The 19,649-nt window shown below is 43.8% G+C and overlaps 1 protein-coding gene across 10 annotated transcripts in view; it reads right to left on the bottom strand.

The window, feature by feature from the left end:
* The window catches only part of TMEM132D (transmembrane protein 132D), a 224,851-nt gene that overhangs the window by 108,775 nt on the left and 96,427 nt on the right, over window positions 1-19,649 (bottom strand). For 7 of the 10 annotated variants that reach the window (XR_015277856.1, XM_086856464.1, XM_086856461.1 and 4 more), the window contains one exon: window positions 18,760-18,903. The exons of the other annotated variants lie outside the window; for them this stretch is intronic. Coding sequence is in view for 6 of the 7 variants with exons in the window: in XM_086856464.1 (XP_086712590.1) it covers window positions 18,760-18,903 (144 nt within the window). In the remaining variant the exon portion in view is untranslated. The remainder of the gene's footprint in view (window positions 1-18,759; window positions 18,904-19,649) is intronic. 10 annotated transcript variants of the gene reach the window in all.

The following is a 19,649-nucleotide window of genomic DNA, read 5'->3' as shown; positions in this document are numbered from 1 at the left end:
TGCAGGACGGGGCTGGGAGCTCCACACAGCACAGGCTTCACATCCTCCTGCAAAATGACATCTCCTGCAGCTCCTTCCCTGCTGAGCTCTCTGACCCAGGCAGCGAGCAGGAAAATGGGCAGGATTTAAAAGCAGAGCCCCTGAAGAGCTTCAGCACACAGAGGGATGTGCCCACTCAAGTGCCCACTCCAGCAGCACAGCTCCATTAAGACAAAATCTCCTGCAATTTTGGACGGGCAGGAAAAGAGCACAAAGCTCCCACTGAGAATATGTACACAGCATTAATTCATTAAATGTTGTTTCTCTGACCAAAAAATGTTCAAATGTTTTCATCTAATGCATCTAATATAGTTAATGACCTGACAAGGAATTCAGATCCTGCCCCAAGAGAAGAGGAAATAGAATGGTCTAAATAAAACATGACTTTAAATGGGGTGGAAATCACAACTTTACATATGAAAGATGTTTCCTTCGCTAGGATTTATCTAAGGGAAGTGGGAAATCGTATAAATTCTAAATTAAGCCCCAGAGGCTATTCACACTGTCCTTTAAATAAAATTAAACACCCACTCAGAGCCTTGGCAAACGAATAAATGTTACAAGTGAACAGAGTGAAGTGTTTTTTAAGAGCTTTGTGTTTGAGCTACACAGACAAAAGGGGCTTAGTTGGATTTTGGGGAGAGAAGGACAACATTCTCCTATCCTGAAATCAGAATTTTAAAGAAAATAATTGCAGTAGCAGAGGGTTCCAGCTGTACATTCCATTTGACTCAGCCCCACCTGCACCAACACTTAACATTTAAATTAAGTTAGTACAAATTGGCTGTATGATGAAAGCCACCCCAGGACCTGGGCACACACATTTTTCCAGGTGCACACCAGAAGCTGTTTCCATTTCCAAGTTAGGCTTGGAAAACTGATCCAAGGACATCACATGTGCCATGCCAGAACTGAACAGCAAAGAAAACATTCAAACTGTTCTGTTTCTTCAGTCTTTCTGGAGAGTAAAGCTGACCAAAGACAAACCCAGTTAACTTAACAATACTGCTAATTATTCTTTTTGAAATGGAAAATTTCTGCATACACAATAGCCTTCAGAATAAAATATCTTCATTCCTATTAACTGAGAGGTGGCATGAAATAATTTCTTTGACCCAGGTGCTGTTATTAAATTACATGTCTAATTTACATTAGAGGGAGTTAGGGAAGAATAAACAGATTCAATATAAACATACTAATGAATCAAAGCTATTTAAAAATAGGTGTAATTTTCCAGCCTCTGAGAAATAAAGAATTGCTGTCCAAAGTGCTGCTTCCAAAACCTGCTGCCTAAATTTAAGCCATAATTTGATGTCAGTCTATTACAGGGTCAAAAAAATACAGAATGGGATCCATGACAGACAAATATTCTTGTTACTGAACTACTCCTGCAAATGGAGAAGTGCAGGGAATCACCTGCTGGGTTTTGGCTGCAGGCAGGGCAAAGCAGGGCAGTGGTTGAGTTTCCCACACTGAACACCATGAGGAAAACCCTGCCCTGGCTGCTGAGCCATTTCACAGCTACCAGAGCCACTGCTGCTCTTGGTGGTACCAGCACCCAAAGCATAAAACATCCTCTCACTTCAGGATCTCCACATTTCCTAAAGCAAAACTCCACAGCCAGAATTTGTTACAACTCATCTTTCCTTACGCTGCAATCCAAGCTCTCATCTCTTTGCTGAAATTCAGATGCCTCCTCTCCAGGAAACAAGCACCAAACATTTTTGTTAGGTGATGTTTTCCCTTTGTTTCAGACCTTTTCCATCTGTTCAGAGGAAACCCATTCCAAGGCAGACAGTGGCACAGAACTGATTCTATTTTTCCATTTCATGTATGGTTTTTTCCTTTGTGTCTTCCCCAGATTATGTACTTGATCTAAAGAGGGGAAAAGGGCAGGGCCTTTTTCTTTAAATAATACTTAAAAAGTACTTTAATAAAGAAATCTTGTGATTCTATCATTGGCAGAACTCCATCCCAAAATAATAAGATCCAAGCTCACAATCCCTGCTCAAGCAAATTCACATTCAGCCCCAGAAAGCACAGGAGAGCCTCAGCCTTTGTCTGCAAGTGCCCCCTGTGTGAGCTGAGAGCTGAGGACTCCAGGGGACACCAACAGCAGCAGGAGTTGGCTGCACAAAGCCTCATCCACCTTCCCCTCTCAATTCTGCTGCTCCTTTTTCTCCCCCCTCCTTCGTCTGCTCAATCTGTAGACACCCTGGGCTTTTAGCAACAGATCCATACATGTCAAAAATTAAAATAAACAGGTATTGGCCATTATCAGCCACTGGGGACTCAATAAACTTTCCTCAGCAAAAGCACCAAGAATAGCCAGAATTGCCAGTTCTGCTTTTTTTGAACTGTGTTCCCCACAGAAATCATCTTACAGAGGTGAATTATCTGTCCCTTTACCTGTCAGCCCCACCCTGAACACGATTATTTAAGATGGAAACCATCAAATCAGGGATTTTGCAATCTCAGAACTCACAAGCCCTGGGTTTTGGATGGCAGCAATGTTATTTCTGTGGTCACCAGGGAATGAAAAGTTGCAGAGCACATCCTTTCCTGCTCTCCATTTTGCATTTAACCAGTAAGGTGATTTTCCCCCAGGAACACTTTCTCAGCAGCACTTTCCAGTTCTCCAGTGCCTGAAGAACAGCACTCAACCGAATTTACCAGTACCAAACACAGCCTTATTGGTTCCTTTTGCCAAATACTTCCCGTGGAGATTTCTTGCCTTTTCCTCCCCAAAGCAACAAAAGCTTTTTTTTATTGGCTCCTTTGACAGCCAGACATCTTAATCACATGGAATGGCTCCATCTCTGCTGGGTCTTCTTTCATTTACTTTTTATGATCCTTTAAAAGACTCTGAATGCTAACTTGTAAAAAAGGATTCCTTGTTGCCAGGATGGGTATTTCACTTCCTGGCTCCTGCACTCTGGTAGGAATCTGACAAAGGCACAGACACCACACATCCACATCTATTCCAGAAACCCACTAAAAATACTGCAGGAAACCTGCTTTAAAATCTCATTTTGAAAACATTTTACAAAGCATTTGTGCAAAATTCCTTATCATTCAACTGGGCATGTTGACACCCACCAGCATTTTAACCAGAACAACTTTTGATCCCTGCCTTTCAACCTAAAATTGAAAACATTTTATACTCCCACCTCTTCCAGCATGCTCAGTCTCCATGGAGACTACAGGACCATCACTTTTTTTTAATTAACACCATGGCCATATGTCACTTGAGTGCAAATGCAGTGCAGTTTTCATGGGCTTTCCACTCCATTTCAGGGGGATTATAGGGCAGTGAACCTTGAACAGGGAGAGCTCCATACAGGGCCTCTGATGAGACTGTAAAAGCAAAGTTCCACACCTCAGGAGAAGATCCAGTGGAACCAGCCTTAAGTAAGTGCAGGACTTGCCATGGAATGACATCCACTGTATCTCTAGATTTGTTTTATAAACCTTCTATCCAAAATTTTCAAAAGCTTTTATAGGCAATAAGGATATAATGCTTATTATCATCCCTCAGTGTTGGGCCCAGACATTCTGATGTTCCCCCTGGTCATGTGAAACCCAAACCATGAATGGATCATCCCTGGTGTGAGGTCACACCAAAGGTGCTGCTGGAGCCGTGGCTTCCCAGCCCTCCTGTGTCCACTCCTCCTGCTGCAGCTGCTTCCCTGCCCTGGCACTCACCAGGGACGCTCAGGGACCTGCTCTGGGCACAGCACAAGATCTGGCAGGGCTGGTTCCTGGCACTGATGCCCCAGCAGCTCCCTGCCACACAAAACAGACACAGCAAGGGATGGAAGGTGCTTCCCTCTCAGCAGGCACAAACCTGCAGCTGAGGAACGTGATTCCTGAACAAACCTGCAGCTGAGGAACGTGATTCCTGAACAAACCTGCAGCTGAGGAACGTGATTCCTGAACAAACCTGCAGCTGAGGAACGTGATTTCTGAACAAACCTGCAGCTGAGGAACATGATTCCTGAACAAACCTGAACAGTGTGATTCCTGAACAAACCTGCAGCTGAGGAACATGATTCCTGAACAAACCTGAGCACTGTGATTCCTGAACAAACCTGCAGCTGAGGAACATGATTCCTGAGCAAACCTGAACAAACCTGAACAAACCTGGGCAGTGTGATTCCTGAGCAAACCTGAACAAACCTGGGCAGTGTGATTCCGGAACAAACCTGAGCAGTGTGATTCCTGAACAAACCTAAGCTAACCTGAGCAGTGTGATTGATTCCTGAGCAAACCTGAGCAGTGTGATTCCTGAACAAACCTGAGCAAACCTGAGCAGTGTGATTCCTGAACAAACCTAAGCTAACCTGAGCAGTGTGATTCCTGAGCAAACCTGAGCAGTGTGATTCCTGAGCAAACCTGAGCAGGGTGATTCCTGAACAAACCTAAGCTAACCTGAGCAGTGTGATTGATTCCTGAGCAGACCTGCAGCTGAGCACTGTGATTCATGACTTACTCAGGTCTAATCAAGGCCAGGCTATGGGCACAGCACAAGCTGCTCCATGCACAAGTCTGTTAGGACACCTGTGCTATAAATCCAGCAACACTTATGGTAAATGAATACAGGCAATGAAAACACCTCAGCCAATATCCCCCTTTTTCCACTGGAAATAATTACATTCAGCAACTCTGGCAGCAGCAGACTTCACCATTTCCCTTTGTGTGACACTCAGCCCCAGCAGCTCGCTGTTCTCACCTTGCATCCTTCCCTTCCCTTAACAAACAGCAACAGAAAACATGAAAGAGTCACAGCAAACAGTCTTGGCTCAGTACCTTTTGCAAAATGAACCAGGAAAAGCTTGGAATTAAAATCACATTTTCCTGTGAGGGGGAGACCCCCAACACCAAAACATGTTCCTCCTCTGTGCCCTCCTTGAGACATGAACTGGGGTTGCACTTGCAAGAGCCTGCAGAGAAGCACAGAGGAAAAGGCATCGAGTGTGTGATTTTGAAGAGGGATGAGGGGATGGTGCTTTGCTTTGTACACCAGCTGTGAATCAGCCCAGGATCTATACGGGAGCAGCAACAGGGCTGATCAATCTTTATTCCTACACAATCAAGCAAAGCTGCATCTTCAAGTCCCTCTGCTGACAGCTCATAAAACGATGGGATCGATCACAATGCCCAAATTTGTAGTTCTGACAATAAAAGCAATTTGTTTGGGGAGGGAAATCGCCATATGAGGTGAATGCACATGGTTTATTAACTTCAAAAAATAATTCTTCTGAGCAATAATATGAAAGGTTAGACAGAACTTTTTAACCTTGTAGATTCTGAGTTCCATTTTCCCTGCTAAGACCCTTCCCTCTGAGATCTTTTACATTTGGAGTCCAGCAGGGCAGCAAGGTGTGCTCCCTGTCCTGCTGATGTTTGTGTGCTGCTCACAGGAGCGCTGCTCACCCCATCCCAGCTCAGGTGCCACTGCAGGCTGCACACAAAATCCACCTCTGCTGCCTCAGCAGGTCCTGTCTGGAAGGCAGAGCCCAGCCCAGCTGGCAGAGCCAAGCAGCATTGCAGCAGCTGTGCTGTCCATGCTGCTGGGGAGGGAGGGAAGAGCAGAGATTCCCTGGAGGAGGGGTGCATGGGATGCTCCTCACCCCACAGAGCCAGGCTGGCAATTGCCACTGTCCAAACCCTGCACAACTCCTCTGCCTGCACCTCTGCACCTGGGGCTGTCTGCAGGGACTGGGCCCATTCCTACAGGCTCTGCAGGAGGAACTGAGCCCTGCATTTCCCATTTCCCATTAAACCAGAGCGAGCTCTGGCAGCTGCCAGCGCTGAGTGAGCTGCAAGGAGCCACACTGGTACATGAGCTGCTGAAAGGACGAGGGAGGATGCAAAGGGCAGAGCAGATTTACAGCTGCCAGCCCAGGCTGCAGCTCCTGGCCAAGCACAGGTAGAGCGAGCCCTGGCAGCACCAAGCAGAGCACTCGTGCTCTCCCTCCAGCCCCGTCTCCAGCACAGAGGGGCCCAGCAGGCTTTCCCTGGAGGGAGACAGCTCTCACCTCCCTCCCAGAGCTCAGCTCCAGCCTCTCCCCAGCACCACATGCTGATAATTAAACACCACAGCCGGGGCTGCACTACACAGCCAAGATCTTCTGGCAGTCACTTAAGGATGGAAGAGAAGAGGCTCCGTGAGGATGGAGCAAGAAAAAAGCCACTTTCTTCCAGAGCTCTGGCTCATGCTTGATTGGCTCTTGTGTCCAAAAAACTACAAGCTCTTATTTAAGATTTTTCCATAATTGCCTATTGATAAGAATTCAGCTGCCTGGAGACTCTCTATTATGTTTTTCCTCTGCTCTGTGTATTTTCATGACACAGATAAGAAATAACCATCTCTGAGTCAGCTTTGCTGCTGTCAAATCTAAGGCACACATGCACAGGCAGTGTGAGACTCATCTGCTCACAAAACCCGCCTAAAATCCCTTTTTTTCTCCAAAGGGAAAAAAACCCAATGAAATTAATGAAAAATTGACCTAGCTGTAGTTACTTGTTTTATTTCCTTCATTAAAAATGACAAATGTATTCTGGAGTTAGCACGTGTGTAGCACTGCTGGCTGTATTTATGACAGAAATAAGCACAAGTTCTTTCCTTTGAAATAAAACACTCTACACCTATTATTAGCGAGAGATCTGCACTACAGCACTTGAATATATCCACTCGCCTGTTGACACCTCTCTGAAATAGGAGGAATATTATAATGTTAAAAATAGAAAGCATGAATATTGGCGATGTACAAACAAAAAAGAAAGTAATATCCACAGAGCGCAGAAACAATATGGAAATTAAGAGCTAATGTAGATACAGGAAAAAAAAAATCTCATCTTTTAGGAGGAAACAGCTTGAGAAATTGCCTTGACGTCTTTGTGCACATTCTTTGAGATGTGGCTCGCATGGCATCAGTATCAGGTGAATTTAATCTACAATATATTGAAAATGCAATTGCCTAACATCACAGACGTGTACGTAACTTAATTTGAATTATTAGTCATGGAGATTGTTCTTAAGGCCTGATATGAGGCTGCACCAATTTATTTCTTATTTCTGCCCAGGTCTTTGAGGGGGGAAAAGCAGCAAAAGCTGTGTGCACTTCTTTGCACCTCCATCCCATTTTTTCCTTGAAAGCTCCTGGACTTTTCCAAATCCTTGAGCCTCTCCAGGCTCAAGTTTTGTAGAAGCCTGTGGGGATTGAAGCAGCTTATGGCCAGTGCCTTGACTCGTGCTGAGCAGCTGTCAGAGCAGCCCCTGCAATGGCTGATTATCTCCAACAGGACACACAGACCCTTGCACAGCAATAATGGTAAATCCTTCCCAAGTGCTATCCATAGCAAATCACATCCCAATTGTTGCCTTATTTCCCTTTTTTCCCAGGTCTGTACTACATGAAGGACCTCCCTCTGCATTCCTCCTCTCCTCCTTTCTCTACAGCAGCAGCCCCCTCTAACACAGCACCTGGCTCTGTTAACTTTAATGCCTTCTTTGGTGACAATTAAGGAAGAAATATTCAGCAGAATAAATTGACACAGCAGACTGTTTGAAGTGTCCTTTAATCTTCTGCACGATTTTAAAAGTTCAGCTGCTTATTTCATTTGGAGATCAGACTAAAGCAACTCCCTGCTCCCCTCCTCCTTTCCCTGTAAAGTAGCTGTGCCAGCCTGCAGAAATATTGTGTGTCTTGGATGCTGTGGCTGCCCCGAGGTGTAAAGCTCCAGATGAGTTCAATACAGCTTGTTTCATTGCTAATTTCAGAGGCCATGTAGAGCTGCTTCTTCCCCTGCCTTAACAGACAAATTGACTTTCTAATTTTAGAGCAGGAGACTTCTGCACAGGCACAGACCAAAAATGCTCCTTTCCTGATGGATCTAAATACAGATTTATGCTCTGAAAAACCACAGCACCTGAGGGACTTCAAAAGCTTGCCATGAAAAATGGTATTTGGGAATGCTGCCCCACAGCCAGATGTTTAAACAACAATGCCCAAATTGCTCCTTCCTGGGGATGTGCCAGTTTGAAGCAGCCCTGCTCACCCTACATTACAACATTAAAACAAGGTTGGGGGTACAAATGAAGTGCTGTAATTTACTCCTTCCTGTGTTTGCACTGTAAGGACCTTCATAAATATACATTCTCCTTTTCCTTGTAGACCACATCTAAATATTTGCTTTCTCTGCTCTGCCCCTGGCACAGCTCTTCCTTTTCCACATTAAAATGTTCCATTTATTGCATCTTTTTGGGGATGGAAAATGAAACGTTAAGTCTGGGAAGTGAAAGGGGGATGAGAGCTGGCCAGAGGTGTGTGGACACAGGGCTGTGTTTGACAGCAATTCTGTTTTCAGCTCCCAGGTAATTGTGCATTTCCATAGAATGAAACTGGGCAGTTTGTGCTGCCCATGGAAGCACCTGGATGATCATTAGCAGTTCATTAGGACTTTTGGGGGTGTTTACATGTCCTGATTACAACTGAAGAGTAAAAAATCTTTATTTGTGGTTTATCCAAGAAGCAGAAGCAGCATTTCTTTTCATAAACAGGATTAATCCCTTAAACCACTGAACAAGAGATATTTTCCTAGAGACTTACGTAATGATGAGAGTGCCAAAACCACAAACCTAAAGTAATGAGCAAAAAATACAGCTTTTACAAAACAGCTGCTGATTGCCACCATCTCAGAGATTTGATCATAAGGCTGCATTTCTAAAACTGTCATTTATCCCAAAACTCTGGAGACAGCTGAATTCCTGATCCTTTGCTGCTCAACCACTGCAAATAAGATTTATTTTCATGTCCTTTATGAGAACAAAGTCTTGATTTTTGAACAAATAGTAATTTTTCATCAAGACATTGTAATTCTCTTTGAGACTCTTAAGGACTAAGTCAGAGGTTTATCTTCCTCAAATGCAGAAAACAAATGTAGAATAAACCCACAACCCCCCCCTCTCTTCCTCAGCATTCTTGGTATTGAATGTGCATAAAATCCAACCTGATTCAATCTATCAGAACATAAAAACAATTGCAATGTAGACAATAGGAATGCACTGAATGTGAAAACGCTTTTCTAACATAAAACAGAGATATTGGTGAGATCATGGGAATACAATGTGGATTTGAAAGCTACAAAAATAATTAAGACAATTCAAAATTATTTGGAATTGCAAAATTCTCCATTCAGTAGTTGACAACTTGGCAAAAAAATGAAGCTGTAAAATGAAGCTACAAATTTCCATGTCAGAGGTGTATCCAGCTTTTGGGAAAACCAAGTTAAATTGTAGCCATTTTGCCATGAGCAGTGGAATTTAGGAGAACAGCATTGTCTGTTTCTATTAAAATATGTTTAGAATTGCAAAGCAACACTCAAAAATAGAAGTTATGAAGTTTCTTACGCATCCAAACAAGGACTCAAAGACTGGCAAGGGACACAATTTGGATAAATTTTGGATTTTGTATCCAAAATGCAGAACAGAAATTTGTTTTCCTTTTAGAAATCTCCCCAGATTTTTCCAGACTGGCTCTCAGGACAGGAGGGAGACGTTATTTTGAAACCCACGTCATACCCAGACTTGTCAGAGCTCGTCTGCCAAACTCCTCTGTGCCCATGGTCCTGTGGAACGAGTGCCATGTGTTCATGTGAGACTGTTCCTCATGAATATGCAGCAAAGATTCCCCTCCAACTCATTTCTGCAGCACAATTCTGTGTCCTCATTTCTGCAACTCCTGCAAGCTCCTCCGCTATGGATGCTGGCAAGTGCATAATGTATGGACAGCATGGATAATGTGCTCTACATACATTGCATTTCACCATTCTGTGCTCATTCTTTACACTCATCTCTCCTTCTCTTCCAGGCCTTTTGTTTTCCTTGCCTTCACTACTTCTCACAAAGGCCTGCATATGTCTGTGAGAAAATTAATTGCTTCAACAATTAACAGGAAAATGCATCTCAGAGGAAACACTTCACGATCGATCTGTTTCCAGGTACAATATTTGCCACTCAGGAATAGATTAATTGGATTGAAAATTATTCAAGCTAATTATTTTCTCTCTCGTATGAGATTAAATGGAAGAGTCTAATAAATGGAAAATGAAGAAGTTCCACTCAGCACTTCACAAGCTCACAGTGCTGCTCCAGTTCAAGGATTCTGCTCATCCTGTGACCAAGGACTTGCTCTGGGTCACGGGTAAGACTTCCAGAAGAGATGGTATCTTGTCAAAATTGAAGGGATTTTCAAGTATTTCAGCTAAAGCTGGGAAAAAGGCAGGCAGGCATTCCTGCAACAGGCCAGGGAAAATCTCTCTCAGGAATGCCTGGTGAGAGTAGCCATCCATCCAGCTAACTGCACATTTGAATATTCGCTTCAGGTGAGCCCTGAACTAAGAATAACACGAGCACATCTGGAAGTGCAGGTGATCCCTCCCTGGCAGGGATCTGGGCTGGATCCTCCAGGAACAGAGACAGCAGTGGGTGCACCCAGGGGCCACATTCCCATGGGCTGTGCCTTCACCCCACAGAGCAGGAGAATCACACAAATAACCTTGGACATCATCAAGTCCAACTCCTGACCTAACACGAAGAACTCTGCGGGCTCCTCAGTAACAGAGGGAACACGGGCTGTAGTAACTCCTGTACTTTTCCAAGGAATCATGCAACAGGCTGCTCATCCCTTCCAGGCTGGTTTATCTGCCACAGGCACAGCCTGAATCCCCACTCCTACTCACTCCAAAATGTACTTTGGTCTCACTTCCTACTACGCCTTTTCTGTGCATTCCTCTGCTCAGATTTGGTGTCAAACTCCCGTACACAGGACAGGATTCATCATTTACACAACGGGCGTGGATTTCAAACTGAGATCTCTGACAGAGATGCAAATGCAAAGGGAATTGAACGTTTCACAGCCCCAGGTGATGCTCCAGAACGGCTGCAGTGTGCTGTAGAGCTGCACATTCCCATCAGGGGAATGACTCCCTCCCTCCATGGCTCCCAGAACATCCAGGGAACACACACCCAGCTCTGCAAACCCCACAGCTCCCATTCCTGTCCTTTCCCAGTTCCTACACACACACATCTCTGTCAGACTCAGGGACACCCACAGACAAGGCAGCCTCAACACCCAAAGTCTTCCACTGCCACGGAAGCCAACAGAAACTCCAAAAGGAGATTGAGACACCCCAGCAATTCCAAAGAACCATGCCATCGATGTACCTGCACAGTAAACATGGGAGCCATAAAATAATGCAAATGTCCAGTGAACTCAGCCTTGTACTGGCAGTTGGAATTTATTTAGGATGGGTTTTGGCATTTAGAAGGATGCCACACTGCGTTACATAATTCCCTTAACCTTCTGGCCCACACTTTGTTGTGATTTGGATGTGACAGATTGGTTTTTTCACCCTAAACATGGGAATTCCCTTATCTCAAGAGCAACAGGCGTATTTTTAGCCTCAGCTCATATTTTAAGTCATCCACTCAACTTTCCAACTCTCTCAGTAATTAGTATTACTTCTTACAAGATTTCCTCCGAGGGAAAAAAAAAATCAACAGCACCATTAGAGATATTTTCATAAGACACACTTTTGCATTTAATATTAGATTTTTAATAGACAGGAGATTACTCACTTGCTGTCTCTTTTGTAATAGAAAGCAAACTGGTTTTGTCCCACTGGAATTGTTATTTTGAGCCTCTGGGCTACTAAAGGTTTAAGAACTACAGTGCTAAGTACCACAAACACAAAGCAAGCATAACGATGATGAATCCTGAAGGTTCTTAAGGGAAATAATTCTTTCTCAAGTTTAAAATTGTGTTTATTAAACTGTGTAACAGCAGGGTAAAAATACAGACACTAAATATGAATGAGGTTATCCAGAGCACTGGAAATATCCTTTAGCTACTTCAACACCCGACAGAAAGGAGGGCCTGTGCTCTACAGGGGAGGTGACAGAAATACCCCCAGGGCCCCTGCACATCACCCAGGAAGAGAGGACAAAATTCCCAGCACATCCATGGATTACCTGCCCTTTCTGCAACTGACTTCTGTCAGCAAACTGCTTCCCCTGAGCTCGTTTCCCTCAAATTATTTGGTTCCCAGCTCTTCATGCCAAGAACTCTCAGTGAAAGGGGATTGAGCCCTTGACATTATTTACTGTTTGTGCATCAGCTGATTGCAGAGCTGCAGTGCCTTCACAAGACTCCCTGACAATCCCTTTTAGCTTTCATGCTGAGCACTGTGCCACAGAACCTCCTTTTACCCACAGTGCTGCCTGGATAACTGCAGGAGCAAGCCTGATTACCAGCACATCACAGCTCTGTGTCTTGAGAACCTATTGAAATGCCAAAAATGAAACTCTGACTACTCCCACGTGAGCATTAGAAAATGCTCTCTCATTATGTGAGCACAGGAATGATCAGGATTCCTCCCAGGCCTCCTCAGGTTCAGCCACAGCTCCACCTCTGAGCCAGCACAGTGACTGCTGCTGAAGCCAGCACACCTTCTCTTCATTCCCAGCTGAGTCCACAAACAAGGGAGTTCTGAGCACCTGTTCTGTGTTCAATTTTTGTATCATTTCAGAGCCCCATCCATGAAGTACCTGTGGGTCCCTGCTTTCCAGGGCTATTTTCATATGTAAAGTAAAAGCCAGTAAGATTTAATCCAGAAACACAAAGGGGACAGCATGCTTCAGATGAACTAGGCCAGGAAATGAAATCCACCCTCCCCACAAGCAGCCAGAAGTGTTTCTGTTCCCAGCTGTGCCCCAGGGCCACATGTTTCCTGATGGGAACATGGAACTGCTCCAGCTCCGATTTGGGAACACTTCTGCAGGATGTCTTCAGCTGTGACACTGCAGAGAATACACAATCTCCTCCCAGGGATTCTGGGTGAACACAGGAGGACTCCAGGGCTGTGTGGAGGTGGTGGCCAGCCAGGGAATGGCCACTGGCCTGTGACCAGAGAGGCTCAGAGGCCACCAGTCCCCACTGTCTGTCCCTGGCTTTATTCCCCCTGGAACACACTGTCACAAAAGCAGAGCCAGACCTAAGAATGACCAAGAGAACTGAGACCTACTGCAAACCCCTCTGGAAGGAACATCTCTACTGCTTTATTGCATTTACCCATGAGCAGTGTCACTATTCCCACACACATTATTGCCAGCTGCAGCTCCAGCTCTGCCAGGCTGTGTGGGGAGCCAGCACTGACCCTGGCACAGCTCTGACACTGACCCCAGCTCTGCCAGGCTGTGTGGGGAGCCAGCACTGACCCTGGCACAGCTCTGACACTGACCCCAGCTCTGCCCCAGGAGCTCCAGTGCTGGAACCCGCAGGTTTTGGGACACCTCGGAAGTGCTACGTTACTATTTCAAAAGGATCATCCCTGAATGAGGGGATTTATTTCCTTTAACAGCTTCAAAAGAGCTGATTCTCACCTTTCCCACTTCCAGCAAAAACCAAAGGCCCAGGAATAGCCTTGCTCTCTGAGGAGAGCCCGAGATTCAGCTGAGATTAAAGGGAATTGTCTCTGCCCTTTGAGCAGAAGTTCCCTGTGTTATCTCCTCCATGTGAATGTCACCGAGACAGGAGTTCCCCTCGAAGCTGCCAAAGGCCATCCCAAGCCTTTCACATCTTTCTGCAATTTTTGTTTTTAAATGAATGAGTCTCAGTCCAACAGGTGAAAAAGTTATAATAATAATGCCTTTATCTAATAATTGGTTATTATCTCATCTCTTTGCTTTTGATTTGATTCAAGATGATAACCGTAAACATTTTTTTTCTAGTGCATTAGCACTGAGTAGAACGATTTCAAGAAAGATTCGGCATTTCTTGCTAAATAAAATAGTTCTCTTTTTTAAAAAAATGGAAAAAGTGGGTCAGTGTGTAAAATAATAATGCACTGAGGCTTGGTTCAGACAAATTTATTTTGCCTCAACATCTCGAGGGGCTCTATCTCTGTGGGCACATTTAAGCTTTGAAATGAGTAATAGAGGTTTGTGACTAATTGCCTTCAAACACAGGAATGTAAACATGACTTCTGAGATGTTCAGCACTTTCACATTATCACAACAGACAAACTCTTGGAAGCCTGGAGGTTTCCAATAACACAGGAAGGATCAGAAAAGCCCAAAACTCTAACAGCACCCAGGGTATATACATTTACAGCTGATCATTACCCACATGTCTCAGAAGTGGAAATGGAGTTAAACTCTGCTGTGTCACAATTAAATGAACATATTCTGTCTGCCCAGCAAGAGATATCTTAACCTATTACATCAGCACCAACAATGCTGAGTGAACAGACAGATTTTTAGGGCTGAGTAATTATTCTCGGAAAATAATTTTGGAATCACATAAAAGTGTCACCTTTCTCCCTTCCCTCCTGTTTCCCTCCATAATAAAACCAGCATTAAAAAAATGAATGGGAGAAATCTTTTTTGCTCAGAATTCACATCAATAATGCATTAGGTTGCCACCAAAATCCCCAAACATCCAGCCTGGGCCAGCCCTTCACCCACTGGTCCTGCCCTGCTCTGGAAGCACCACGGGAGTTTATTCCATGCTCAAAGTCTGATTGCTGCAGTCTCTTTCTCGCTTTTATTTCACTGTGACAAAGCGAAGTTCACGTGATTCCCACAGGATGGGATGTGACAAAATACAAGAGGATTTTTTTACTACATCACACCTTCTTTTCTCTCATTTTAGAGTAGAAATTTCTCTTTCCAAGCAATAATCCATTTCTAGGTGACAAAGTCACATGAACACATGGGAGCAAGGAAAAAATTTAATGGTGATCTAAAGCATTAAACTACTTTTATGAAGCATTTTGATGAAGAGCAGCAAGAGAGAGTGTAATTATTGTGGCCATTAGGCTGTTATTTATGTTAAATTTGTTGCTCTTGTTGGCTTCAGAAGCGTTTCAGGACTACTCCTGGGAGTCCATCAAATGTACTGGCATGAGCAACAAGTAGAGAGAGAGGCAAGAGCTCACTGCATTTACAACATGAAAATGTTTAATAACTGCATGTGAAAATGAGAGAAACAGGGCACCAAGGACAACGCCATAAATGCAATAGAAAGAAAATATCGTGTAGCAAAATCAAAGGCAAGGTTGCTATGCCTTTTCCTGACCCCTGTTATTATTTAATATCAAGTTAATTTCTTCAATTATAAAATTGTTAAGAAAATTAAGCACTGAAATACAGTACCATGAACAAGTGAGACCTGCAGGAATAAATGAAGGATATAGCCTAGAAAATGCTGTTTCTGTCTCTCACTGTGTCCACGTTCTCACAGATTTAGCCACTCATAGTTCAAACTGAAAATCAGTTTCTCTGACAGCAGCATCTGGTTTCAGGCAGCACAAACCAGCAACTCCCTCAGTGCTACAGAACTGAGGAGGAAAAATATCAAAACAAATGCTGTCCTTGTTACATTTCCTGCAAAAGGGAATTGCTGGGCAAAGCTGATCTGTTATACAATTGAAATACTTCTGGTGATAAGGCAGGAAATGGTCATTAAGGTTCTACTCAGAGATGGCCAAGCTTTGCCTGTAATTATTTTGTATTTGATTGAATTGGTGGCTTCACTCCTGCCACAGGCACAGAGAACAGTAACAGAATGGGAATAACAAACATTTATACCCAAAAGTACAAACACGAATAGAACACTGCAAGAGGATCACGGTACCCATTAGTATCACATCACAACATTTGCCTGATGTCTCCACAGCAGCTGTGGGCAGAGGGAAGTGCTGTCAGCCCTGCTCTGCAGATGAGAAAAACCCAATAAATCTCCATCTCCAGCCACCCCAGTGATTTTCCAGGCCCACCCTGCCTGGCACGCCGCCAGCCCAGCAGCAACCAGGGGGAAGAACAGGCAGCAATCCACATTTTACCTTCTGCCTGCTCCTCATCTCAACCCTCACTGGCACAGCAGAGAGAACCCCTTTCAGGTATGGTGAGAAACAGCCCCAAGACAATCTTCAGGAAATGCAGGAGTCCTTAACCTCACTCTCCTGTTCCACTCACCTCACTGCACGAGGAATTAACAGAAATGAAATCAGCCAACTTCCAAAGGCCAGAAGGAAAGGATGGCACAGATGAGGATGCGTGTCCCTGGCTCAGTCAGTGACTGGAGGCTTTCCCCAGCCCCATTTCTGGTCACTCTTTAATTCCCACCCCGTTTTCTCTTTGCTTGCTTGGTCACCTGCTTGTCAGGAGAGGGGGAAGATCGATGCTTCCCATGAAGAACAGCAGTGCTCTACAGATGCTACAAGTAGTAAACCCGTCTAATGATCTCCTGGGTCAGGATTTAGAGCGTTACCAAATTATTACTGCCTGAGAATGAAATCAGAAGAATTGGGGAGAACTTTCTAATTGCTTCACCATTAACCTGGAACACTGTCACAAGCCGTAATAAGCAAGGCGCCAGAGCTTCAAATCATATTTGACAGATGGGCTTAATTAGTTATTCTTAGACAGAATCATAATATTTGCTGTTAATATTCATCTGAAAACACCCTGCTGGCTGTGATAATATTTATATGTTAATCCTGTTAGGATAAGCTGCCAGTGCCAGAACCTCTCCAAACAAAATGACGGATATATTTCAAACCCCGATAAGGAAACGCTCTGGCGTTCTGCTCGGGTTTGTCACTTGCACAAGTGCCTCCCTAAGCCGTGAAATTACACTTGTCACACTGAGTTAGCTTTATTAACACTATTTTCTGATCCATGTAAAACTATCAGGAACACAAAGGTACTGAATCTGCAGTTAATTAACACTGCCACCTTTGCATCCATGTGATCAGACCTCTGCCTTTTAGGAGAAATTAAAGAATATGCAAACAGAGTTTGTGTAAGTTCTAAATGAACTATGAAGGAAAAAATTTGGTAAGGGACATCAATATTTAACTTGATTTAATATTTACCCCTTGTGCCTATTTGGTGACATCAAACATTTCTAGGTAAGGATAAAATTATTTCCCTAAAACTGGAGAGCACACTCCACTCTCTTTCCCCATGTAATGCTTCATCTTGCTTCTTAAAATGCACAGCTAAACAGATCCCACTAAATTTAATGAAGAAAACAGTACACCAGGTAATGAATTGCAAATATTTTGCACTCATTTACAAAGAAGGAGGTAGAAGTTCTCAGAAGTGAGAAAACCAGAAAATCTCAGCTGGGAACTCGATGGAACAAATCAAACAGCAGTTACAGGAGAGGTATACGTGTAACCTTGTTCTCCCTGGATTTTCTTCCCAGTAAAATCTGTGTATGAGCTCAGATTTCTTTTAATAAACATCCAGCAATGTTTATACTCAGCATGTGCAATCCACAAGCACTGCCTGAAAGATGACATAATAATTTATTTTTTGTGTACCAGGGGTCATTTTAAAGGATTGCCACCGGATGATGAATAGTGAAGGGAAGTTAAGTTGCCAAGATTCAATTTCCCCATGAGGCTGCTTTATATTTTCCTGCTGAGGAAGAGGAATCAGGCAAATGCACTCTATGGCCCCAACAAGATAAAGCGTGATGGAAAACTCACGGCTGAAGTAATCTCTGATTTTGCTCCAGTGCCCATTTCAGTCAATGGAAATATTCACATTTCCCTGCAGCAGCTTGGAGGGGGGTTTTAAGGACTCTGCCAGGCACGGGAAGCTCCCAGCTCAGCATGCACACACCCTCCTGCTTTGCCCAGTGACATTCAGGCAGATACACGACAGTACCTGCTTCAGGTGAGGAAAATTCAGCACACTGTGGCAAAGGAACCGTGTAGAACCTGAGCTGTTATTGCAGAAAGTGATTCCTGCCATGATTACACAGACAAGTTCTTCCCTTCCTCTTTTTTTCCCACACATGCAGATTGCAAGGAGATAAAACTTCCTAATTATTAGGTTCAGAAGGTATTTACTTAAATACTATAAACCACATAATAAATCCCCCAAGTCCTTTTAGATTTTGAAATTTCCCACGTGAATCCCACGTGTAATGTGGGAAGTTTTCTAACAGCAATGCCAATCACAAAGCAAATGCAGTCAGGTCCTTATAAATGTGCAGTTCCAGAAGCAATAAATGAGCAGCACGTTATATAAAAATGTATTCATGAAACAAATAGCTGTGATTAAAAAAGGAACATTTACCTGCTAGATGAAGGCATTTTAAGACAGATCAATGATTTAGTATGGGAATGGAAAACAGAAAATCTATTTCCTTCCACAGATCAAAACTTCATATAAATCTCACCATCAACATCATCATCATCATCCAGTCACAAATGACCAAAACAAAACCAAGAAACAAACAAAGGAAAAGGACCCAACCCACCAAGAAAACCCCAATTAATAAACCAAACCAAAAAAATCCACCACAAACAGCCAGATAAAGACCCCCCTACTGAAATGTCTGGCACCAAATAATTTGAAGAAAGTTAAAGTAGCCACAATCAACTTCAAAGACAGGAAACAAGTTCTTCTAAATAATTTGTGAGTGCAGTATTTCCTGCTAGTTTTTACTTCCTCTGAGCACTAGGACTGAGTAATGCAGTACAAAATGCAGTAATGCAGCACAAAACAAAGAGCCACAGCTTTTCCAAAGGCATTTCCTCAAGCACTACAGGAAAATGCATTCAAACCATTAAAATGCTTTGCAGTGGACAAACAGCCGTTAGTTCTGACCAGCAAGGCTGCTGGATGTGACCTACCTGTTCTCAGCAGCAGATTTCCTCTGGCAAAGCACAACAGCTGGTGTGGATTTCCCAGTATAATCCACACTCTCCCTGATGTCCCACAGGTAGGGGCTGCTGGCTCTCACGCTGAAAACGTTCACACCTCTCTTCACCTTCGCCCTAGGAGAGCAAGAAGATATTGCCCCAATTAGACAGCAAATGTCAGCTCCATTTATTCCTTGTTTCTTCATCGTGTTCTCAGTGCTGCCCCACAGAAAACTCGTTAGGAGTTCAACAGCAGGACAAGGGAAGGAGATGAGAGAATTAATTAAGACTTTCAGATTTTGAAGGAATTCTATCAAGACAGAAATGTGATTGAACTAATGGTAATTACAGCTTTAGTCATAGCTCCATTGAAGGGTAGGTGTGTTCTGGAGCAGGCTCCTCGCTCCTCTCTTCCCTTCCCACACTGTGGGCACCACTGGCCAGGTAATGCTCTCTCCTGGCTCCCAGTTATTGCACTGGAGCACAAAGTACCATTTCTGGTGTAAAACAAAGGCAGTTGGGTGCTGCAGTCAAGAGCCATTCCTAGGCCTTATTACAAGCAAAATCTACCCTTTCTCTCCTCCCTCTCTGGATTACTCAAAGATGACAGTCCTTATCTTTGCTCTTATTTTCATCATCTTTTTGAGCCCACAACATTTTCTTTTAATGCTGTTGGGCTTAATTGTCCTGTCAGCTCTGAACTTAAAAATGGCTATTTTTAAAAATTCGTATTTTTTCCTGAAGCAACAGATTTCTCTGGAGCTGTTTCCATGGATGAGAGGTTAAACAACAGGAAAAGCAAACTAGACTGGCTCCTGTTGAGAGGTCCCTTCTAACCCTCAAGTGCTAGTATGATACTTCTGGAGCTGCATGTTACAAGA

The sequence above is a fragment of the Cyanistes caeruleus genome, chromosome 18, assembly GCF_971803275.1.
Source record: "Cyanistes caeruleus chromosome 18, bCyaCae1.hap1.1, whole genome shotgun sequence".
Classification (NCBI taxonomy): Eukaryota; Metazoa; Chordata; class Aves; order Passeriformes; family Paridae; genus Cyanistes; species Cyanistes caeruleus.
The sequence above is the reverse complement of the archived record's forward strand: the minus strand, read 5'-3'. Positions and strand labels throughout refer to the sequence as shown.